The sequence below is a fragment of the Artemia sp. Qi Xiang Cuo genome, chromosome 8 (assembly GCF_049724085.1).
Source record: "Artemia sp. Qi Xiang Cuo chromosome 8, ASM4972408v1, whole genome shotgun sequence".
NCBI classification, from domain to species: Eukaryota; Metazoa; Arthropoda; class Branchiopoda; order Anostraca; family Artemiidae; genus Artemia; species Artemia sp. Qi Xiang Cuo.
The window spans coordinates 39,477,824-39,501,075 of record NC_142801.1 but is presented as its reverse complement, the minus strand read 5'-3'; the positions used below and the strand labels follow the sequence as shown (position 1 = coordinate 39,501,075).

The 23,252-nt window shown below is 37.7% G+C and overlaps 2 protein-coding genes across 3 annotated transcripts in view; both read left to right on the top strand.

Moving 5' to 3' along the window:
- Window positions 1-23,252, top strand: part of LOC148949388 (protein Tob1-like) — a 183,392-nt gene that overhangs the window by 8,390 nt on the left and 151,750 nt on the right. The gene's annotated exons all lie outside the window — the stretch shown is intronic.
- Window positions 22,327-22,764, top strand: LOC148949391 (uncharacterized). The gene has a single exon (XM_089092695.1). It carries the CDS (start codon window positions 22,327-22,329, stop codon window positions 22,762-22,764), a length of 438 nt encoding a protein of 145 aa, XP_088948821.1.

Genomic DNA, 23,252 nt, shown 5'->3' with positions numbered 1-23,252 from the left:
AGATAAAATACAAGTATATAAAATAACTTTAAAAATAAAATTATAGAGAGAGGGAACCAAATTGTAAATAGAAGATATAAAAAAATTGAGGGAGTGAACCAAGCCAACAGTATGAACAAATCTACCTAAACAGCTTGTGCTTGGTTTTCTAACCCAATGTGGTGATGTATGAAGACCCAGAACATCACACATTGTGAATACTTTAAATGACTTCTCGTGGCAATTCCTTCATATTATCCTCTCCTTGTCGTATTTTCCTTAGCTAAGAATGAGGTGGTGTATGTCTTCATACACTCCACATGTGTCACAATTAGGGGGGCATCTTCCATTCGAAAAGGGTTGATCTTGTTTTTGCATGGCCACATTTGAGGTAAAATAGGCACATTGAAAGGATACGGGATGGGAGGTAGATTTCTTTTGAAGGCTGTTTGTAATCATAGAGATCTAGGAGCTGTGTATGTGAAAAATGGAGCCAAGTCTCTTCTTCATCAAAGATTTTGGAACTAATTGAGGACCACTAATAGGGGTGTAAGTGATGAGATCCAGTTAGGAGAGACATAGACATAGGTTTATTAAGATCGAACAGCGTAGCCATGGCTAATTTATGTCGTCTTTACAGCAATATGAAAAAAAAATACAAATAACACTATAATCAAACAGTTCGTGGTAACGAACTGTAAGTAAGGAGCGACCCGGCTCAATGGTAACCAAAACTCTAAAAACCGGAATTTTGGTACCAATAGATACATCAAAAGAATCATATTTTAATTTTGATTTCAAATATATAAGTTTCATCAAGTTTAATCTTACCCATCAAAAGTTACGCGCCTGAGAAAATTTGGCTGGTTTTTGAAAAAAGGGGGAAAGACCCCCTAAAAGTTGTAGAACCTTAATGAAATTCACACCATCATATTCAGCGTATCAGAGAACCCTACTGTAGAGGTTTTAAGCCCCTATGTATTAAAATGTAGAATTTTGTATTTTTTGCCAGAAGAAAGATCACGGATGCGTGTGTATCTGTTTGTTTGCGTTTTTTTGTTTGTTTGTTTTTTTTCCCCAAGGGTAGTCGCATTGAACCAGTGGTCGTAGAAGATCGAAAGAGGGTTCATTTGATCAGAAATTTAAAGTTCTAGTGCTCTTTTTAAGTGACCAAAAAAAATGAAGGGCAGCTAGGCCCCCTCCCACGCTCATTTTTTTCTCAAAGTCACCGAATTAAAATTTTGAGATAGCCATTTTGTTTAGCATAGTCGAAAATCTAATAAATATGTCTTTTAGGATGACTTAATCCCCCACAGTTCCCAGGGGAAGGGCTGCAAGTTATGAACTTTGTCCATTGCTTGCATATTGTATTGGTTATTGGGAAGTATACAGACATTTTCAGGAAGAATTTTTTTTTGGTGGGGGGGGCTGGAAGAGGGGGTTACTCGGGAGAATCTTTCCGTGGAGGATGTTTCTTTGGGGTAAGGGACATTTCTATGAAGGGGGCGCCGGATTTCCAAGCATTATTTAAAAAACGATCAGTAATTGAATAAAAAAAAACAAGTTTTTTCACCTGAAATTAAGACGCAACATTAGAACTTAAAATGAAAACAAACCATTATGTATATCAGGGGGGTCTCCCCAAATTACATACCTAGCAATTTAAGCGACAGTTTTTTTTTTTTAGTGCTTTAAAAAGGGCTATCTATTCTAATTAAAAGGCCTTTGTGATTCAGGGGTGTGTGAATTAAATTTTTGTTTTACTTTTAACTTAAAGAGCGTGGTATTGACTAAGGGGAGAACCCCATCATATATGTAGTAACATATACGTAATAAAAAAAAACAATAATAAAAAACAAGCGATACGGCTAAATAGTAAGCGAAACTTTTAAAAACGGAACTTTGACGTCAATAAATGTATCAAAAGAATGGGCTTATAATGCTGATTCTAAATATATAAATTTTGTTAAGTTTAGTATTACTCATCAAAGGCTACGAGCCTGAGAAAACTTACCTGATTTTTTTAAAGAGGGGGGAAACATCCCCTAAAAGTGAAAAAAAATTAATGAAAATCACTGTCAGATTCAGCGTATCAGAAAACCCTATAAAATAGGTTTCAAGCTCATATCTGCAAAAATCTGCAACTTTGTATTTTTTTCCAGAAGAAAAATATACGACTATAGAAGTTCGTTACGTAAGTTAATTTGTAAATTACGTCAGAACTAAATTTAGAGAAAGCCATTTAGCAAAAGAAAAGTAAAATTTTTATGCAATTTTTGTTTACTTATTCAATGACGGCGAGCCAAAATAAAAGCTGCATTAACTAAAAAACGATCAGAAATTAAATAAAAAAACAAGTTTTTTAAACTGAAAGTAAGGGGCGACATTAAAACTTAAAACGAACAGAAATTATTCCGTATATGAAAGGGGCTGTCCCCTCCTCAACGCCTCGCTCTTTACGCTAAAGTTTGACTCTGTCTCACAACTTTATTTTTTAAAACAATAAAAAACTTTAGCGTAAAGAGCGAGGCATTGAGGAGGGGACAGCCCCTTTCATATACGGAATAATTTCTGTTCGTTTTAAGTTTTAATGTCGCCCCTTACTTTCAGTTTAAAAAACTTGTTTTTTTATATAATAACACTATAAGAACACTAACACGCGAATACAAATAACACTAAGTCTTGTTGTATGCTTCTACGAAAAAGGGGACAAACCTGTTTTTGTAGTGGTTGGTCCAGAAGACCGGGGGTTGCAATTTCGACTGGGATCTGGTTCTTTGGTTAACAGGAGCATCGGGTGGGAGGATCAGTCTGTAATGGGGCAAAGATAGCAGTGACTTGCCGAGGGAGATGATCAGTGATAATCGTCTGTCGCTGAGAGATTCAAGGTTCAGTTCTTGCAAGAGTTCGTTGTAGTCGTCACTTCTGTTACCAACGATTATGTTAACAGGTCGTTTCTGCAAAGATTCAAGGTCATCGCAAAGGTAGTGGGTGCTCTGGACAAAAGGTCCCCAGACAGCGACGGCGTATTCGAGTAGTCTCACATACGTAATATAGGCATTTTTTAGGCTTTGAGTGTCGCAGCCAAACCTGCGCATCAGGACTAGGGTCTGAAGTGATGCATTGCCAGCCTTAATAACCTTCTCCACGTGTTCGGTGAATGTGCAGTCCATCGATAATGTGACTCCGAGGATTTTTGCAGATGGTACAACAGGGAAAGGGACTTGCGGGAATTCCAGATCACGTTTTAAGGGGTAAAACCTGAGGATCATTGATTTATCTGCATTCAGTGTCAGCTTGTAACGTTCACAGTCCTCAGAGAAGGATGTCAGAAGGGTCTCGCTGAACTGACGTTCGATTACACCTTCTCTCACGAGGTATTTGAGGACAAATGATAAATCGTCAACGAATTTGAGTTGCTCTTCGAAATTCTGAAGGAGGAAGTTGATGAGGGAGATAAATATGAAACCAGCAAGTCTTGTACCCTGAGGGGCTCCACAGGTAAGTTTAGACCAGTATGAGATCAAGTCACCTTCAAACAATGGAAATACACACTGCATTCTGTCCTGAAGGAAGCTCATCACTAATGCAAGAGACCGCTTCTGTGCGCCCATTGCTCGCATATTTTTTGCTGCCGTAAGATGACAAATCAGGTCAAATGCCTTCCTGAAATCGGCGAGAGTTAGGTCGATGAAGGTACTGCCCTTGTCCAGCCACTTAAAGATAATGTCAACTAGGCGCACGAGGTATATCGAGGTATTGCAACCTTTTAGGCCGCCATACTGGTAACGGTCTATGTTTTCCCGTGGTTGCTTGAGCGATTCACGCAGGATGAATGACTTGGTGACTTTTGCAAAGATAGATGTGATTGAGCTCGTTTTGCAGCCAGGTCTGCTAGTTCATTTCTTGCTATCCAACATTGTGGATGATTCCAGAGAAATAAAACTTGTATACCCTTTCTTGATAATTGTGTGACCATGTTTTTGATCTGGATGCCAACTTTTCTTGCAGGGAGGTCCAATGTGACAAAGGTGCCAATAATTGACCAAATTGATAAATTTATTCTAAAAAAAAGAATAAAAAAAGAAAAAAACAGGAAAAGAGGGTGCCATAAAAAATCTGGTGGGGGGGCAGGGTCCCCCCCAGCTCTCCTGGATCCGCCAGTGTTTTCTTGCTTGGCATTGCGGGTATGAAAGGTAATTCATTACCACGAGTGAATCAGTGCAGACTATGTTCTTCTGGTGTCTGAGGTCCATTTGACTTGATGTGGCTGGAAGATAAAATTTGATTGCAATAAGCTCAGCAGAAAAAATTGTCAGGTTAGGGGATTAACGGTACGAAAGAGATAGACTCTGGGAGGGTATGACAACTGAACAACTGTGTGTTTTTTCCATCTTTTAGCTATCTCTGTAAACTTGAGTGTAGTCCTGATATTCTGCCGTTTTTCCTAAGAAGATAACTTTCATCAATGCTTGGGGGGCGTCCTTTTCATTTTTTGTGACACTGATCTTGGGAATAAACATTTCACTATGTCGTCTGGAGGCCTTAGAAGAATCTTCATCTAAATTAACAGTCACTTTGCCATTCGACCTAAATTCTTTTGCGCCAGGAAGGCAAAGGAATCTGATAAGAGAGCATCTCATTTGGTTTAAAACAGGCATCAGGATTGTGGTAACTAAAAATGTCTTGATAGTTAATGTGATTCTTGAGTTTTATCTTCTTTGCAAAATATCTTGCAAGGATGTTTCTTCTTCTGGAATGAAGTGACTGGATCTCCAGTTCGCAGTACATTGCTGCAAAAGGAGTTGATTTAGGCAGCCAACAGCTTTTCTTAAAATTGCATGGAGGGTAGTTTCAAGTTTCTTCATGAGACATTCTGTAGCAGATTCATAGATAAATAATCCATTTTCTATATTGGATATGACCGCTGAAATGGCAATAGTTGAAGCAGATGCTGTAGGGGCTCCTCTTCTTCCAAGATTTCCAATCAAATGAGCCCTCTCTGAAGTTTATACGAGAATCCCTTCCTGCCCCCGGGCCCTGGGGGGTTTTGTCGACGCCAGAGTTTTGTTACTTAACCTTTCAACTATTTTTAACAAAATTGTTATCTGATGCATTTAGGGCGTGGAGGAGGGGGGGGGCTAGTTGTCCTCCAATCTCTTTTGACTCTTAAAAAGTGAAAAAGAACTTTCAATTTCCAATCAAATGAGCATTCTCTTAAGTGTATACCAGCATTTTTTCCATAAAAAATAATAAAAATGATTTGGAGAATACTTAAATTACAGCCCCTGCCCTGAGGACTGTGGGAGAGTTTTCATCCTCACAGACATAATTTTAAGACCTTAAAACTACGTTTAATAAAATGGCTGTCTCTTTGAATTTCCAATCGAATTAGCCTTTTTTGAAGTTTCTACGACAACGTCTTCTATAAAAAACCCTATATTCCCCCAGGCTATAACTTAAAACCCTTGCTCTGAGGGTTGTGGGGGAGTGTCCTCCTAAAAAATACATTTTATATCTGGAAATCAACTACACTGAACAAACTAGTTATCTCAAAATTATAATTGGATGTGTTTTAGGGAATGATGAGCATGGAGGGGGGGGGGGGCTAGGGGCCCTCCAATCACTTTCGACTATTAAAAAGGGCACTAGCCCTTTGAATTTCTAATCGAATGTAACTTTTTTGAAGTTTCTACGACAACGCCTTCTATAAAAACCTTATATGCCCCCAGGGCATAACTTAAAACCCTTGCCTTGAGGGTTATGGGGAATTGTACTCCTCAAAAACATATTTTCTACCTAAAAATTAACTACGCTGAACAAAATGGCTATCTCAAAATTTTGATTGGATGTATTTGGGGGAATGATGGGCATGGGGGGGGGGCTAGTTGCCCTCCAATCACTTTCGACTATTAAAAAGGGTGCTATCCCTTTGAATTTCCAATCGAATGAACCTTTTTTGAAGTTTCTACTACAACGCCTTCTATAAAAAAAACTTTATATGCCCCCAGGGCATAACTTAAAACCATTGCCCTGAAGGTCGTGGGGTAGTGTCCTCCACAAAAATATATTTTCTATCTGGAAATCAACTATGATGAACAAAATGGCTATCCCAAAATTTTGATTGGATGTGTATGGGGAAATGATTGGCGTGGAGGGGGGGGGGGCTAGTTGCACTCCATTCACTTTCGATTATTAAAAAGGGTTCTAGCCCTTTAATTTCCAATCGAATGAGCCTGTTTTGAAGTTTTTACGACAACGTCTTCTATAAAAAACCTTATATGCCACCAGGCTATAACTTAAAACCCTTGCCCTGAGGGTTGTGGGGGAGTGTCCTCCTAAAAAATATATTTTCAATTTGGAAATCAACTATGCTGCACAAAATGGCTATCTCAAAATTTTGATTGGATGTGTTTTAGGGAATGATGGGTGTGGGGGGGGGGCTAGGTACCCTCCAATCACTTTCGACTATTAAAAAGAGCACTAGCCCTTTGAATTTCTAATCGAATGTAACTTTTTTGAATTTTCTACGACAACGCCTTCTATAAAAACCTTATATGCCCCCAGGGCATAACTTAAAACCCTTGCCTTGAGGGTTATGGGGAATTGTACTCCTCAAAAACATATTTTCTACCTAAAAATTAACTACGCTGAACAAAATGGCTATCTCACACTTTTGATTGGATGTATTGGGGGGACTGAGGGGCGTGGGGGGGGGGCTAGTTGCCCTCCAATCACTTTCGACTATTAAAAAGGGTGCTATCCCTTTGAATTTCCAATCGAATGAACCTTTTTTGAAGTTTCTACGACAACGCCTTCTATAAAAAAACCTTATATGCCCCCAGGGCATAACTTAAAACCCTTGCCCTGAAGGTCGTGGGGTAGTGTCCTCCTCAAAAACATATTTTCTATCTGGAAAAAAACTATGCTGAACAAAATGGCTATCTCAAAATTTTGATTGGATTTGTTTGGGGAAATGATTGGCGTGGAGGGGGGGGGGGGCTAGTTGCGATCCATTCACTTTCGACTATTAAAAAGGGTACTAACCCTTTAATTTCCAATCGAATGAGCCTGTTCTGAAGTTTCTATGACAACGCCTTCTAGAATAACCTTATGTGCCCCCAGTGCATATCTTAACCCCCGTGCCCTGAGGTTTGTATGTGGGTACTCTACTCAAAAATATATTTTTGTCTAGGCATAAACTTCGCTGAACAAAATGTCTATCTCGAAATTTTTGGTGGATGTGTTTGGGGAAATGATGGGCTCGGAGGGGACGGGGGTTGTGGCCCTCCATTCACTTTCGACTATGAAAATGGCCACTAGCCCTTTAATTTACAATAAAATGAGCCTTTTTTGAAGTTTCTATGACAACGCCTCCTATAAAAACCTTATCTGCCCCCAGGGCGGAACTTAAAACCCTTGTCCTGAGGTTTAGGGGGAGTGTCCTCCTCAAAAACATATTTTATATCTGGAAATCAACTACGCTGAACAAAATGGCTATCTCAAAATTTTGATTGGATGTGTTTGGGGAAATGATGGGCGTGGGGGGGGGGGTAAGTTGCACTCCAATCACTTTCGACTATTAAAAATGGCACTAGCCCTTTAATTTCTAATCGAATGAGCCTGTTTTGAAGTTTCTACGACAACGCGTTCTATAAAAACATTATATGCCCCCAGGGCATAATTTAAAACCCTTGCCCTGAGGGTTATGGGGAATTGTCCTCCTCAAAAACATATTTTCTATTTGAAAATCAACTACGCTGAACAAAATGGCTATCTCAAAATTTAGATTGGATGTGTTTGGGGGAATGATGGGCGTGGGGGGGGGGGCTAGTTGACCGACAATCACTTTCGACTATTGAAAATGGCACTAGCCCTTTGAATTTACAATCGAATGAGCCTTTTTTGAAGTTTCTACGACAACGCCTTCTATAAAAAACCTTATATGCCCCCAGGGCATAGCTTAAAACCCTTGCTCTGAAGATCGTGGGGGAGTGTCCTCCTCAAAAATATATTTTCTATTTGGAAATCAACTACGCTCAAAAAAAGGGCTATCACAAAATTTCCATGTGATATGTATGGAAGAGCGATTGGATTGGAGGGGGACGGCTAGCTGTCCTCCCATCAATTTCGACTACTAAAAATGGCACTAGCCCTTTAATTTTCAATCGAATGAGCCTTTTTAGAAGATTCTACGACAAAGCCTTCTATAAAAACATTATATGCCCCAGGGCATAACTTAAAACCCTTGCCCTGAGGGTTGTGGGGAGTGTCCTCCTCAAAAATATATTTTCTATCTGGAAATCAACTACGCTGAACAAAATGGGTTATCTCAAAATTTTGATTGGGTGTGTTTGGGGAAATGATGGGCGTGGGGGGGGGGGGGGGCTAGTTGGGCTCCAATCAATTTTGACTATTAAAAATGGCATTAGCCCTTTAATTTCCAATTAAATGAGCCTGTTTTGAAATTTCGACGACAACGCCTGAGATAAAAACCTTATAAGCCTCCAGGACAATACTTGAAACCCTTGCCCTGAGCGTGTTGGAGGATTAGCCTCCTGAAAAACATATTTTCAATTTTTAAATTAACTAAGCCGAACAATATGGCTATCTCAAAATTTTGATTGGATGTGTTTGGAGGAATGATGGGCATGGGGGGGGGGGGGCTAGTTGCCCTCCAATCATTTTCGACTACTAAAAAGGGCACTAGCACTCTCGATTTCCAATTGAATGAACCCCCTTTGAAGTTTTTATGATGACTCCTTCCATATGAAAAGCCTCTAGAAAAAAAAAATAAAACATTGGAGCCCTATGGGCTTTACTATAGGCAACGCTGCAGCGTTGCCTCTGATAGGGTAAGATACGTTTATTGTATCTAATCGTTAATCCAACACAGATCACGACGCGTGCCCTCCAAAAATGGAGGGCAACTAGCCCCTCTCCCACGCTCATTTTTTTCTAAAAGTCACCCAATTAAAATTTGGAGATAGCAATTTTGTTCAGCATAGTCGAAAATCTAATAAATATGTCTTTTAGGATGACTTGATCCCCCCCAGTTCCCAGGGGAAGGGCTGCAAGATATGAACTTTGCCCATTGCTTACATATTGTATTGGTTATTGGGAAGTATACAGACATTTTCAGGGAGGATTTTTTTCTGGTGGGGGGGGGGGCTGGAGTAGGGGGTTACTCGGGAGAATCTTACCGTGGTGGATATTTTTTTGGGGTAACGGACATTTCTATGAAGGGTGAGCCGGATTTCCAAGCAATAATTATTTAAAAAACGATCAGAAATTAAAAAGAAAACAAGTTTTTTAAACTGGAAGTAAGAAGCAACATTAGAACTTAAAACGAACAGAAAGTGTTACGTATATGAGGGCGTTCTCCCCCAAGTCAATACCTCGCTCTTTACGCTACATTTTTTTTAGTGCTTTCAAGAGAGCTATCTATTCTAATCAAACGGCCTTTGTGATTCAGGGGCTTGTGAATTAATTTTTTTTTTTAACTTTTAACGTAAAGAGCGTGGTATTGACTAAGGGGAGGACCCCCTCATATACGTAATAAAATATACTTAATAAAAAAAAACAAGTGATACGGCTCAACAGTAATCAAAACTTTAAAAAACGGAATTTTGATGCCAATAAGTGTATCAAAAGAATGGGCTTATAATGTTGATTCTAAATATATAAATTTGATTAAGTTTAGTATTACTCATCAAAGGCTACGAGCCTGAGAAAATTTACGTGATTTTTTAAAGAGGGAGGAAACATCCCCTACAAGTGAAAGAATTTTAATGAAAATCCAACCGTCATATTCAGCGTATCAGAAAACCCTATTACATAGGTTTCAAGCTCATATCTGCAAAAATCTGCAACTATATCTGCAACGTATTTTTTGCCAGAAGAAAAATATACAAATATACAAATTCGTTTTGTAAGTTAATTTGTAAATTATGTCAGAACCAAATTTAGAGACATCCATTTAGCAAAAGAAGAATAAAAATTTTATGCAAATTTTGTTTACTTATTTAATGACGGTGAGCCAAAATAAAAGCTGCATTAACTAAAAAAGGATCAGAAATTAAATAAAAATAACAAGTTTTTTAAACTGAAAGTAAGGAGTGACATTAAAACTTAAAACGAACAGAAATTATTCCGTATATGAAAGGGGCTGTCCCCTCCTCAATGCTTCGCTCTTTACGCTAAAGTTTAACTCTGTCTCAAAACTTCATTTTTTATAAAAATAAAAAAATTATCGTAAAGACCGAGGCGTTGAAGAGGGGACAGCCCCTTTCATATAAGGAATAATTTCTGTTCGTTTTAAGTTTCAATGTCACTCTTTACTTTCAGTTTAAAAAACTTGTTTTTTTTTATTTAATGCAGCATAAAGATGATGTCGAAATATTTTTTAATATATTTCGAACGATAGAAACTTCGTTGAAAAAAGCGTGACTCTGAATTTTCTAAGAGGGTTCTCGACTTGCTAGTTCCTCTGGATCCTTACACTGAGGGAACCAGGGCGGGGAGGGGGGAGCGGGGGTCAGTGAAAATATCAAAAGAGGTACTTTTCAGTGAAAATATCCCCCAATTGAGAATCAAAATCAGTATCAGGATTGAGAACAATTTCCTATTTGGCAAATCTTTGATTGAAGATAAACAAATCCTCTTGAAACATTAATTATTAATTGCCTCTTCTTTATGAGCTGTCTAAATATCGTAATTTAATGCGTTTATAGACTTTGATAATAAAAAAACTATTTTATGTCTGTGTCATTTATAGAGCATTGCCAAGTTTGTCATTCCATCCAGGATTTAAGACTTATTTTTTCATGAACTTAAATTCTTTCATTTTTAAAATTTAAGGTTTATTGCATAATGTTGAAAGTTCAGATTGTGAACTAGTAACAGAAGTTGAATAATACTTTACTTTTTCTTCATGAGTCCTTTTTTAAATTTAATAGATAACCAGAGTTTGCCCACAAACTGTAGAGGGAACTTAAAACTAGCGCAAAATTAACTTATGAAGAATATCAAACTAAAAACGAACACAAATTAATACGAGTGAAGAAACGCAAGTTAAACTTAGAAGTTACTATGAATTCAATAAAACAAATAGAAATTACTACAAATAGGTATGGTTTGCCTCTCTTTCAGACCCCCCTGAATGAGTGTCCTTTGAGCTTTCCTGTGAAAAAAACTTGACACTTTCATTATTAAAAAAGGGAAATAAAAAGGAAGTACTGCTCAAACTAGCGAAATTTTACGGGAATAAATCCTCAATATGAGCTATGTTGTGGCAATTCATTTAGTTTAAAGATTTGGATCCATCACTCATTAATCCATTATTTGTTTCCTTTTAAATTCATTTTCCTTAAACTTGTAATAATTATAATAACGAAGTATTAAGACCAGTATTTTGCATATACTAATTTATGCTCGCTAAATTTGCTCTTTACCTTTTGCGGAAAAACTGTATTTTTCAAGTTTAATTGATGTTCATTATTTGAATCATTCTTTTCATGTAGTTTTTTATTACCATATTTGTATATATCTATAATAGTAATGTTTTGCCAATATGCTTTGGTAATAAGGCTATCGTATCTTCAAAAGGAACAATTTTACAAGAAGAAAACTTTGTGAAGAACTCCAGTTTGGGCCATCCAATCAAGGAGATGAAAGTCCTTTTTGTGACTCTAATTTCAACAAGTTGTAATATAACCGCCTTTCTATTAATATGTATCTTTAAAGCCTCTTCTTTAAGGGGACTATTGTTGGAAATTGGGGGTCCTTATCCCCTGGCGCTCTACGAAGCAGTTCGTCCTAGAGGGCCTATTAGTTTTACTTTTCGGGTCGTTCTGGCTAAAATCGCCGTCTAGAAATTGCATCGGACGAGTTGTGGGGGTCTGGGCGCATGGGGCGTTGAAGCAACTTGTTTTACCCTTATGAGAACTTTTAGTTTGCGGTTGAAGAAGTCCTCCCTGAACTTTCGCTATGACGAAGCCAAAAAAAAAAAAAAAAAAAAATCATAGGAGACATATCGGTCTTTACTATGTCAAATGATTCATTTCAAATAGACATTATATGTTTTTTTTTTTTTAATATAGAAAGATTTATGTAACACTAGCACATATGCGGATTTTTTTTTTGGGAGGGGGGTAGGAATTGAGGGGCCTGAGTTCTTCATGACCCTCAAAAATAAGTAAATCAAATTGATTGTATGGGATAAACAGAAGAATCCCGCTACTTCTTGAGGGTTCGGGTACGAAAGAGCCAGTGCTTACGTACCAGAATACCACCGTAAAAGTAAAGATGATAAAAAAATTTAAGTAGTGCACTCCCTTATAATCTTTACTGCAAGGCGATATATCCTAAAATACGTCAAGCACAGGTTCCTGTCATACTTTTAGGACGTCTTTCTGAGGCATACTTTTAGGATATTTTTTTGCATAATGTCGTAAAAAAGGAAATGTCATATGAAAAAACCCTGCACATGAACTCTGTTTTTGATTTTATTATCATGTTCTCATAACTTGTTCTACTCTTAAAGTTCCAAACATAATTGTTTTCAGTAACTATATAGTGTTCCCAGTTAATTGGTTTATTTCTAATTGCTCTAAGGTCAGCTTCAGCGGCTTTAAATTGGTCACTGTGGGTTCAAGCTTACTTAGAAATTCCATTCCAGCAAATGTTAATCTAAGTTGTTCTTTTGATGTTTTCATCGTCCGTGGGTGTGTTCCCCTTCCCTTGCTAATTTTTTTGTGTTTATTAATCTGGTTGCTCTCAATTGGTTCGTTTGCATTTTCTCATCCTTTTCAATCTCTCTTTCTCTCGTGCTTCTCAGCCACTGTTTCCTTCCCCTTTCTTTGTCCCTCCCTTTCCTTCTTTGTTGTTTGTCTCCTCCTCCCCCGTTCCTCTCTTGATTATTGTGTTTCTATCTTCAATTGGTTCGAAAAGAGATTGATAGGTTTTTTTTATTTTATCAAATATGTAGGTAATAATATGGTTAAATAAGGGAAGCCCAAATTGTTACCACACTTGACGACAAAAAGCTAAATCAGTTTTGTACTTTTTCTGATCAAGAAATAATTCTTTTCACTTATGTAAAAATCAGAAAAACAAGAACCTGCTAAATCAAATCCTAAGCTTTTCAAATGTAAGCAAATGGGAATTATACTTCAAATGACCAAATATTTACCTTTCTTAAGAGGGAGGAGAGATTATCACACCCATCAGACTTCACCAAGTGTAAACAAAGTATGTTTATTACATAGCACTCACAATTTGGCTACGAATCAGAATCGAGAATCTTATCACCATTATGAATTTGAAGCAGTCTTGACTCTGAGGTAAATTTGAGCATCAACCCATCTCTTGTGTATGTCATAATCATCTGTATTATGTTTCCTATCATGTCACTTATAATGATTTCATAATCTGTACAATGAAACTGTGATGAGCCTCCCATGCTTTGTTTATTTATTTTTTCTTGGGCTCATCATATAGAACCTATGCTCAGACCAATTTGGGAGGAGGCTCCTTCGATCAGGAATTATGATATCTAGTGCTCCTTATGGATGACTAGATGGAACAGGGGACGCCCCATTGCCTTTTGTGTTCTCTGGAGCATGCGTGGCACCCGACCATAATTTCAGCGAATTAATTTTTGTCAGAATGGTCGAAAGACCTAAAGAATATTCCTCTTGGGTCAACATAATGTGGGATGCAAGGGGGTAACAACCGACAGAAAGGAAGTATGCCAAGTTATGCGATTATCCCATGTTAAAACGGAGTCTTCATCGTCACATTTTGTAAAAAGTTAGGCATCGTTGAATTTTGGACTCAAAATAATGTGTACATTAATGATATTTGTAACTAGAAGACCCAGGCTGGGCCCTGGGGCTTGATACCCCCTTCTTCTTCAACTCACCCATATAGAAATGTTACAGCGTCTTTCAAATCAAAACTATGCATATATAATTTGTGGAATAACGGATAGGTATTGGAGGATGGATTGGAGCACATGTTTGTGATTCGTTATTAAATAGTATTTTTCATGATGACACCCTCTCCCTACAAATATCTGTAGAAAAAAGAAAAATCAGCCAAAAATCTGGAGTCTGAGTCCCCCCTCACACACACACACACACACACACAGCCTGTTTTGTGGACATCTTACACCTCTTTTGAATCAACTGCATTCAGCTATCTTTAGAGAATAGCCCCAAAATTCATGGTTACTCTTCGTGGATGGATTCAGTATAGAACTTTAAATTTTGACTTTATTCAAACACACAAATAAAACACAACTCCAGGGACTGATCAATGATCCTTAGGGCCTAAATGTAGTCCCTGGAGAACTCGAATATTCATATACTATCACTAAATATTGACAAACAAACAAACTTTGAAAAAAAAGGACTGATCAATGATCCCTAGGGCCTAAATATAGTCCCTGGATAACTAGAATATTCATACAAACACTATCACTAATATTTGACAAACAAAAAATTTAAAAACAAACAAACTGTGAAAAAAAAATACTGATCAATGATCCCTAGAGCCTAAATGTAGTCCCTGGAGAACTCGAATATTCATACAAATACTATAAATAATTATTGACAAACAAACAAACTTTGAAAAAAAGGACTGATCAATGATCCCTAGGGCCTAAATGTCGTTCCTGGAGAACTTGGTTATTCATACAAATACTATCACTAATTATTGACAAACAAACAAACTTTGAAAAAAAAGGACTGATCAATGATCCCTAGGGCGTAAATGTAGTCCCTGGAGCACTCGAATATTCATGCAAACACTATTACTAATTATTGACAAGCAACACATTGAAAACAAACAAACTTAGAAAAAAAAGGCATGTTCAACCTGTTAGAAATAGGATTCATTTCAGGATTGACAGTCTGTATAGTTTGAGGGTTCTGGGTGGAACCTTAGGTATGGAGTCATTTTTTCTCACCGACGTTGTATATAATTGACATGTTACACCTCTTACGAATTAGGATCATTCTGTAATTAATAGTGTCACTCCCAGTGGCATCAATATTGCCAATAGCAAAAAACTAGGGACTAAGGCCATTCGCTTTCCGAATAATGTAATTGAAAGAAATAATCTTGCACACATAAATCTGATCAGGCGTTATTTTTATCTGACTTGACATAGATGCCAACTAGATGTAAATTTACAAGTGAATAATTCGTGACTTGGTTAAATTATCTCTTTTGTAATTATATTTGATAATTTTCTTTTTGTTTCGAAAGCTTGTTTGAGGTAAAAATAAAATTACATTTTAAGCACGATTTTAGCTTATCTATGAGGGATGGCTTACTAGGTAGTGGTATACGAGTTCATAAGAGCCCTAGATGAGAAAATGAGGAGTCTTGGCAGACCATGCTGCACTGTTGGAAGCACAAAGTAGCTGCACATCTACGACATGAAGTGTATAACTCCTTTGTTTGTCTCTTTGTGGATTTTTTTTTCAAATTTTATCATAGCTTAAGATTTCATGCCGTTGCGAAGAAAAGGATTTTTTTTTCTAATCTGAAAGTAATGGATTAGTAAAAATATAGGTACTTATGTATTATACCGCCAACACTCAAGAAGTGAAGCTAGGTTAATCCCAATGAAAAATACCAAAACATGATGAAAATATGGTACTTTAGAAACAAATTTGGCCATATATTTGCACATTAGGGGGTGGGGGGGGGGGCAACCTAACGTAACCCCTACCACCCCTCCCCCTAATGTGTAAATTTATAGCCCAAATTATATAATTACAATGTATTCTGTCACCCACCACTTGTTTTCTCCACTGAGCGTAAGCTAATTATTTCTTAATAGTGACAGATAAAACCAGTTTGCTCTCGAGTTTTACACAGCGTAAACTTGAGTGTTGGTGGTATAATACATAAGTACCAAAATATATTTTTTGACTTGCTCAGTTATTTAGAACACGAACAGTTTTTAGATTTGAGTTACAATATAGGCTCATTAAAATATCTTTCTTGCCGATATCATCCTGGTCTTGTTGATTGATTTAGTACCATTTACATTGTAATCTACTACATTCATTGGGTACTTTTTAGAGAGAGAATGATTTACTATACAAAGCTAAATTTTGCAAAAAAAAATAAAAAATCGGAAAAGCTCCGTAGCTTTTGCGATCTTTTCGAATAGACACACAAACCTGGATAAAGGCCTAAAAACAAACAAAAAGATAAGAGATTAAACAAACAAAAATATAATAAATATATAAATGGTTTCCTTGATTAAAATAAGTAAGAAAAAGAAACAGCGGACAGCATGAAAATATTCAGAGCTTTAAAATCGTTTTCCCTAAAATATATTCAACTTTAAAATTTGTTTAGACATAGTCAACTGTTTAATGCCTCTGTTGGATTAATAAGTGGCACGTTTTTTTAGTGAAATAATATAAGAACTAAAAATACAGAATTCTACTGAAAATGGAGAGAGAGAAAAAAAGAGAAAAGAGAAGAAAGTGTCATCAAGAAGACAGACGATTACATCGTTCAAAAAGCTTTTTTTTTTAATTTGGTTCTTGACAACTATTATTGGTTGCAAGTGTAAGCTGTGCCTTAGGTTATGGGACAATTTGCCATAAAATAATTTGGTCGTAAAATAATTGCCGTAGATATTTCTGTTATTATCAAGACTGTCATTATCGTTGATTTTTACTTGATTAACTTTCGTAGATTTTTCTTGACATTGGATAAACTGTCATTTTTTTTTGTCATTGGATATACTGTCGTTGTTTTTTTCTTTTCAACGGATAAAATGTCATTGTTGTTCTTGTCATCGGAAAAATTGTCATCTTTTTCATTTGTCATAGGACAAAGTGTCATTGTTTTTATCTGCCATCGGGCAAAATGTCATTGTTTTTCTGCCATTGCATATTTGGTCATTAGTGAACTTTGAGCATGCGTCTAACCCCTCTTCCCCCTTGCGGGTGAAAGGCTAGCTTATAAGGCGTTTTCATAAATATTCCATTCAGGGTCTAACTCCAATGGCAAATTCCAAAGCTGAGGCTAAAGCTGTTCTTAAAGACTTTATCTCCTGGATTTTAGAATAACTTGACTTGTTTACAAGGCGTTTTCGTTGGGGATTCACAGGGCAAAGTCTAAGGGCTCAGAGAGAAATAAAAAATCTATTTTTAACGGTTATTTGACAAAATATGAATCTCACTGAAAAATATATGGATTCGAAAGTATTTTTCAAGGGGAACGAAACGGAAAATCACACATGCTCTCTAGCAGCCATTGAAGACTTGTTTCAAGTTTGCATAGGTAGCGCTAATTCTCCATGCCGCCTAGGAGTCGTACTGTATGCCGAGGGGTTAACAACTGGGCATTTTGAGGGACACCTGGAGGCATGAGGCACGGAGGCATGCCTTGGCATATTACATATTTACCAAGTCCCAAAGTTACCATCCTTTATGAATCTAGTCTTACGTCCAATACTTAATTATGCTTACACATGGGCGCCCATATGGGGGGGGGGGGGCTCCCGCCCCACCCTTGCTGAATGATGCTGCTTTATTTTTATACCTTTGTTCTGAGATTTCTATTATATAGCATTAAAAGTGCCAATTAGATGAGGTTTGCCCCCCCCCCCCTGGAATTCAGCTTATGGGCGCCCATGTGCTTACACCAACTTGACGAAAATCCCCGCGCCCATAGCCAATGATGTACTGATTGGTCTGAACAGATAGGCCTGGATTTACCAATAGGCCCGGGCCTAGGGGCGCACAATACCAGGAGGTGCAGTAAATTATCACTGAGGGATTTTTTTTTCTTAAAAAAAAAACTGGACCAGTGTTAGTTATTGTTAAAGTGCGAGGTGCACTCCGCTGCCATGCAGCCTATTCACAGAAAAGTGATTTTAAAACAACACAGGAATTCCTTGGCCACTTATAAACTGTCAGATTTCTCCAAAGAATTACAGCTGAAAGTTCGGTATCATTTCTCTCTTTTACTACTTTTGGTTCATAAGTTGCCTTCTGTTCAGTGCTTCCACTATCCCCAAATTTTCGGGACTTCCCCCCCCCCTAAAATCTTGCAAAACGGAGCAGGACAAACACTTGAGCCTAGGGTCAGAGCTTTAAAACCGGTCCTGCGAACAAGTTTAAACAAAATATATTCAAGAAAATGTCTCTTGAGCTTGGAAGAAGGCCAAAGAAATACAAAATGTATACATTCGTCACGTGTATGACTTCATCAGAATATGCTTTTTGGGATACATGGCTCTATGATGAATAAGAAAATTATAGAATTATAGGTCATATGGTATTGAAGTAAGTGCAGTAACCTCTGAGCCTTGTACATTTAACCTGGCTGGATGACTGGGGTGTGGGTGCCGGGCATTCCTGTTATAAGGAACACTACTCTGAGTGAGCTTGATTTATTAAAAAATAATTTAGCAAAAAAAGTTTGAGTGGGTTTCTCATCATCTTTCGGCATTATAACGAGATTACATTCTGTTTTTAATTCGATGACATAACTACACTAAAAGAGCTTCTTAGTTCATTATATTGATCGTGGCTTGAAGATTGTTCGAGTCTTTTCCCGGAAAATAAATATATATATGATTTTCATGCCGTGGGCGTATTTCTAGCTGATTAATCTTGTTTAGAGTTGCGTGCGGTCAATTTCTATTACCGTGTTTTACACGCAGAGGACAAATTTTTATGTTTCTTCCAAATAGCCAATTTCTTCCTGAATGTTTGTTATAGTGGATTTTTTTTTTGGCTAATTTGTAATAAGGAAAAGAGAAAATTAGCACATGGTTTTTGTTAGTGATTAATTAAAAAAAAATGTTTTCCACAAAATACGTTTTTCAAAAAAAGTGAAGAACTTCATTAAACCAAAAATGAACAAAAATAGAATCAAATAATCTACCAAGCATACAACTACCACAAATCAGTATCAATAAATAAATGAAACCCAAAACGAACAGAAATAAAATAAATAACAAAGTCAAACTCAAAACGAGCAGAAATTAATATGAGTAGGGTTCAAAACCCCTATACTTTCTAAAAGCCAGAATATAATTTGTACTTTACTGAATAAAATTCCTTTAAATGTTTTCACTTTTATAACTTTAAGAAATCAAAAATTCATTTCGATTTTAAGGGTTTAGGCCTAAATATCAGCATATGTATATTAAACTGACAATGCACATTCATTTGAGTGTTTTTCAGTAAAGTACAAATTATATTCCAGGTTTTAGGGTTTTAAACCTTACTCATATTAATTTCTGTTCGTTTTAACCTCCAATCACTTTAGACTATTAAAAAGGACACTAGCCCTTTCAATTTCCAATCGAATGAGCCCATTTTGAAGTTTCTACGACAACGCTTTCTGTAAAAACTTTATATGTCCCCAGGGTATAACTTACAACTCTTGCCCTGAGAGCTGGGGAGATTTGTTATCCTCAAAGACATAATTTCCCGACATTTCAAATACGTTGAACAAAATGGCTATCAAATTTTGATTGGAAGTGTTTGAGGAAATGATGGGCGTGGGGGGGGGGGGTAATTTACCCTCTGATCACTTTCAATTAATAAAAAAGGCACAAGTCCTCTCAATTTTCAATCGAATGACCCCTTTTTGAAGCTTCTACGTCGAAACTTCCTATAAAAACTTTATATTTCCAAAGAGCATAACTTACTTCCTGAAGGCATAACTTGTCCTGAAGGCTATGGGGGGGGGGTTCATCCTCAAAGACATAATTTCCAGACCTTTCAACTACGTTGAATAAAATGGCCATATAAAAATGTTAATCGGAAATGTTTAGGGAAGTGATGTGCGTGGGGGGGGATTATTCTCCCTCTGATTACTTTTGACTATTAAAAAGGGCAATAACCCTTTCAATTTCCAATCGAATGAGCCATTTTTGAAGTATCCTCGACAACGCTTTCTATAAAAAACCTTATATGCCCCCAGGGCATAAATTACAACTCTAGCCCTGAGGGCTGTGAGGGGTTGTTATCCTTAAAGACCTTATTTCCAGAACTTTGAACTACGTTGAACAGAGTGGCTATCTAAAAATTTTGATGGAATGTCTTTGGAGAAATGGTGGTGGTGGTGGTGGTGGTGGGGGGGGGTTAGTTGCCCTCCAATCACTTCTGACTATTAAAAAGAGCACTAGCCCTTTCAATTTCCAATCGAATGAGCCCTTATTGAAGTTTCTATGACAACATTTTCTGTAAAAACCTTGTATGCCCCAGGGCATAACTTACAACCCTTGCCCTGAGGAGTACGGAGGGTTTGTCATCCTCGAAGACATAATTTCCAAAACTTTCAACTACGTTGAACGAAATTTGTATCTCAAAATTTTGATTGGATGTGTTTGAGGAAATGGTGGGTGTGGGGGGTTTCATTTGCCCTCTGATCACTTTTGACTAATAAACAAGACAGTAATCTTCTCAATTTCCAATCAAATGAGCCCTTTTTGAGGCTTCTACGACGAAACTTTCTATAAAAACTTTGGTACTTGTTTAGTATCCAGTAAACACGGGATAAGTGAAGTTTCGTTAATGCTAATGAAACAAAACAAAAAAGAATGAAAATATTATAGTTTAAAAACAAATTTGGGCTATATATTTGTACATTACGGGGGGGGGGGTGTGTGTGACGCATAGCATGTATTAAATACGTAACCTAACCTAGGTACCTTGTCGCGGAGTGAGCAGTATACTTCACTAGGTAGCGAAATACTGTTTTTCATGTAGCATCTTTGAGATTTCGATGCCATCTTTCTCGCGTGTTTACTGGATTCTAAGCAAGTACCAAAACTTTATATTCCCAAAAAGTGTAACTTACTACCCTTATTCTGAAGGCTATGGAGGGGGGGGGGGGTTCATCCTGAAAAAACATAATTTCCAGACCGTTCAACTGCGTTGAACAAAATGGCCATATCAAAATGTTTATCGGAAATGTTTGGGAAATGATGGGCGTGGGGTGATGATTCTCCTTCCGATTAATTTCAACTATTAAAAAAAGCAATAGCCCTTTCAGTTTCCAATCGAATGAGCCATTTTTGAAGTTTCTACGACAACGCTTTCTATAAAAACCGTTACGCCCCCAGGGCATAACTTATAACCCTTGCCCTGGGGGCTGTTGGGGGTTGTCATCCTTAAAGACCTAATTTCCAGAACTTTCAACCGCGTTGAGCAAAATGTCTATCTCAAAATTTTGATTGAATGTGGTTGGGGAAATGGTGGGCGTGAGAGGGGGGGTTAGTTGCCCCCCAATCACTTTCGAATATTAAAAAAAGCACTAGCCCTTTCAATTTCCAGTCGAATGAGCCCTTTTTGAAGTTTCTAAGACAACGCTTTCTGTAAAAACCTTATATGCCCCCAGGGGATAACTTACAACCCTTGCCCTGAGGGGTGTGGGGGTTTGTCCTGCTTAAAAACATAAGTTCCAAAACTTTCAATTACGTTGAACAAAATGGCTATCTCAAAATTTTTTAGTGGATATGTTTGGGGAAAGGGTGGGCGTGAGAGGGGGGTTAGTTGCCCTATTAAAAAAAGCTCTAGCCCTTTCAATTTCCAGTCGAATGAGCCCTTTTTGAAGTTTCTACGACAACGCTTTCTATAAAATCCTCATGCCCCCAGGGCATAACTTACAACCCTTGCCATGAGGGCTGTGGGTGCCCTGAGTTCTGCTTTGAATAGTTTTCTATTATAAAACTTTCTGGTTCCGTTTTGTTGACGATATTTTGTCTGTTTGGGACCATGGAAATGATTCTCCAACTGATTTTTTGGTTCATTTTAATTCTATCTTAGACGTGAAACCAAAAATAAAATGACGATTTTGATTCTGACTTTGTCCTCCACATCTTTGTAAGTCCAGATCATTTATTGCTTTTTGATGATGCAACTTTAAAATCTACAGCAAATGGCTTACCACAATCTTTTAGGGAGGCAATTGAAATAAAAAAAAAAAAAATTATGTAAATAGAGACCTTACGTATACGGATTGTGGGTAGGGACTGGTTGCCCTCCTGTCACTTTCGAACATCTCTCTGAACTTACCTTGAAAGTTTCAAATTAATACCACTTTCTCTGAGATATTGTTGATAACCCCTTTTTTAGAACCAGTATAGTAGAATAGGCTTATTCGCTTTCATTGACTTCACTGCTGCTTTCGATTCCCTTGTCAGAGAAGAACTATGGAAGAGTACGACTGAAGATGAATTGCCACCGGACCTCATCGACATACTCCGAAGCGGATACACGGATACCGAGGCCTGTGTCCGCATCTTTGCAACGATACTCTGAAGTTTATAGTTGAGTCTGGTGTCACGCAGGGATGCCCCCTATCGCCCACATTATTCAACTACGAGATAGACAGGATAATGAAAAATACCCAGAAAACCCAATAGGTGTTGTCTATGGTCAACTGGATGGTTTTCCTCAATCCCTGAAAAACTTGGATTTTGCAGACGATGTTGCCTTGCTGGAAGCCACAGCCAACGGCTTACGAGACATGATTGATAATTTCTCCGAGACTTCGAAGCGTATTGGGCTTACCATAATTAGTTCCAAGACTAAAGTGATGGCCGTCAACCATTCTGCTCTATATAAAATCATCGTGGATGACAAACCAATTGAAAACTTCGACGAGTTTAAGTACCTTGAGTCTATTTTAATAACAGATGGTGGACCTGGTAAAGACATTTCTGCCCGTATATCAAGGGCTTGGGGAGTCTTTACCAGTCTAAAAAAGGGTGCTATGGGCCAGACGTGAGGTTTCGACAAAGACCAAAGTCAGAATCTACATAGCATCCGTGCGAACTGTACGCCTGTGAGACATGGCCGCTCGAGGCTGTAGAAGCTAGAGCTCTGGACCCGATTGATCACCGCTGCCTTCGTTATATACTTTGAATCAGCAGATGGTCTAGTTTTTCCAGTAGCGAAGTAAGAAGCCGCTATCGCCAGGCTGAAGGGTTATTTTCTATCATCAAAAGACGTCACATCAAACTTCTCGACCACACCCTGCACCACATCAAAGGTACGATATATCGAGACGTCCTTATCTGCGAGCCAGTACCATACTGTAGATGACATCGGGAAGGACACATGAAAAATATTTGGCAAAAATTCAAAGAGGATCTTGAGACATGGGGATGTTTCTGTAGGCATGGTAGGAGATGGGACAGAGACTGGCTGAAGATCGCTGGGGAAGCTGCAGCCGACAGATCGAAATGATCGTCGGATGTAATTCCAAAGTCCATT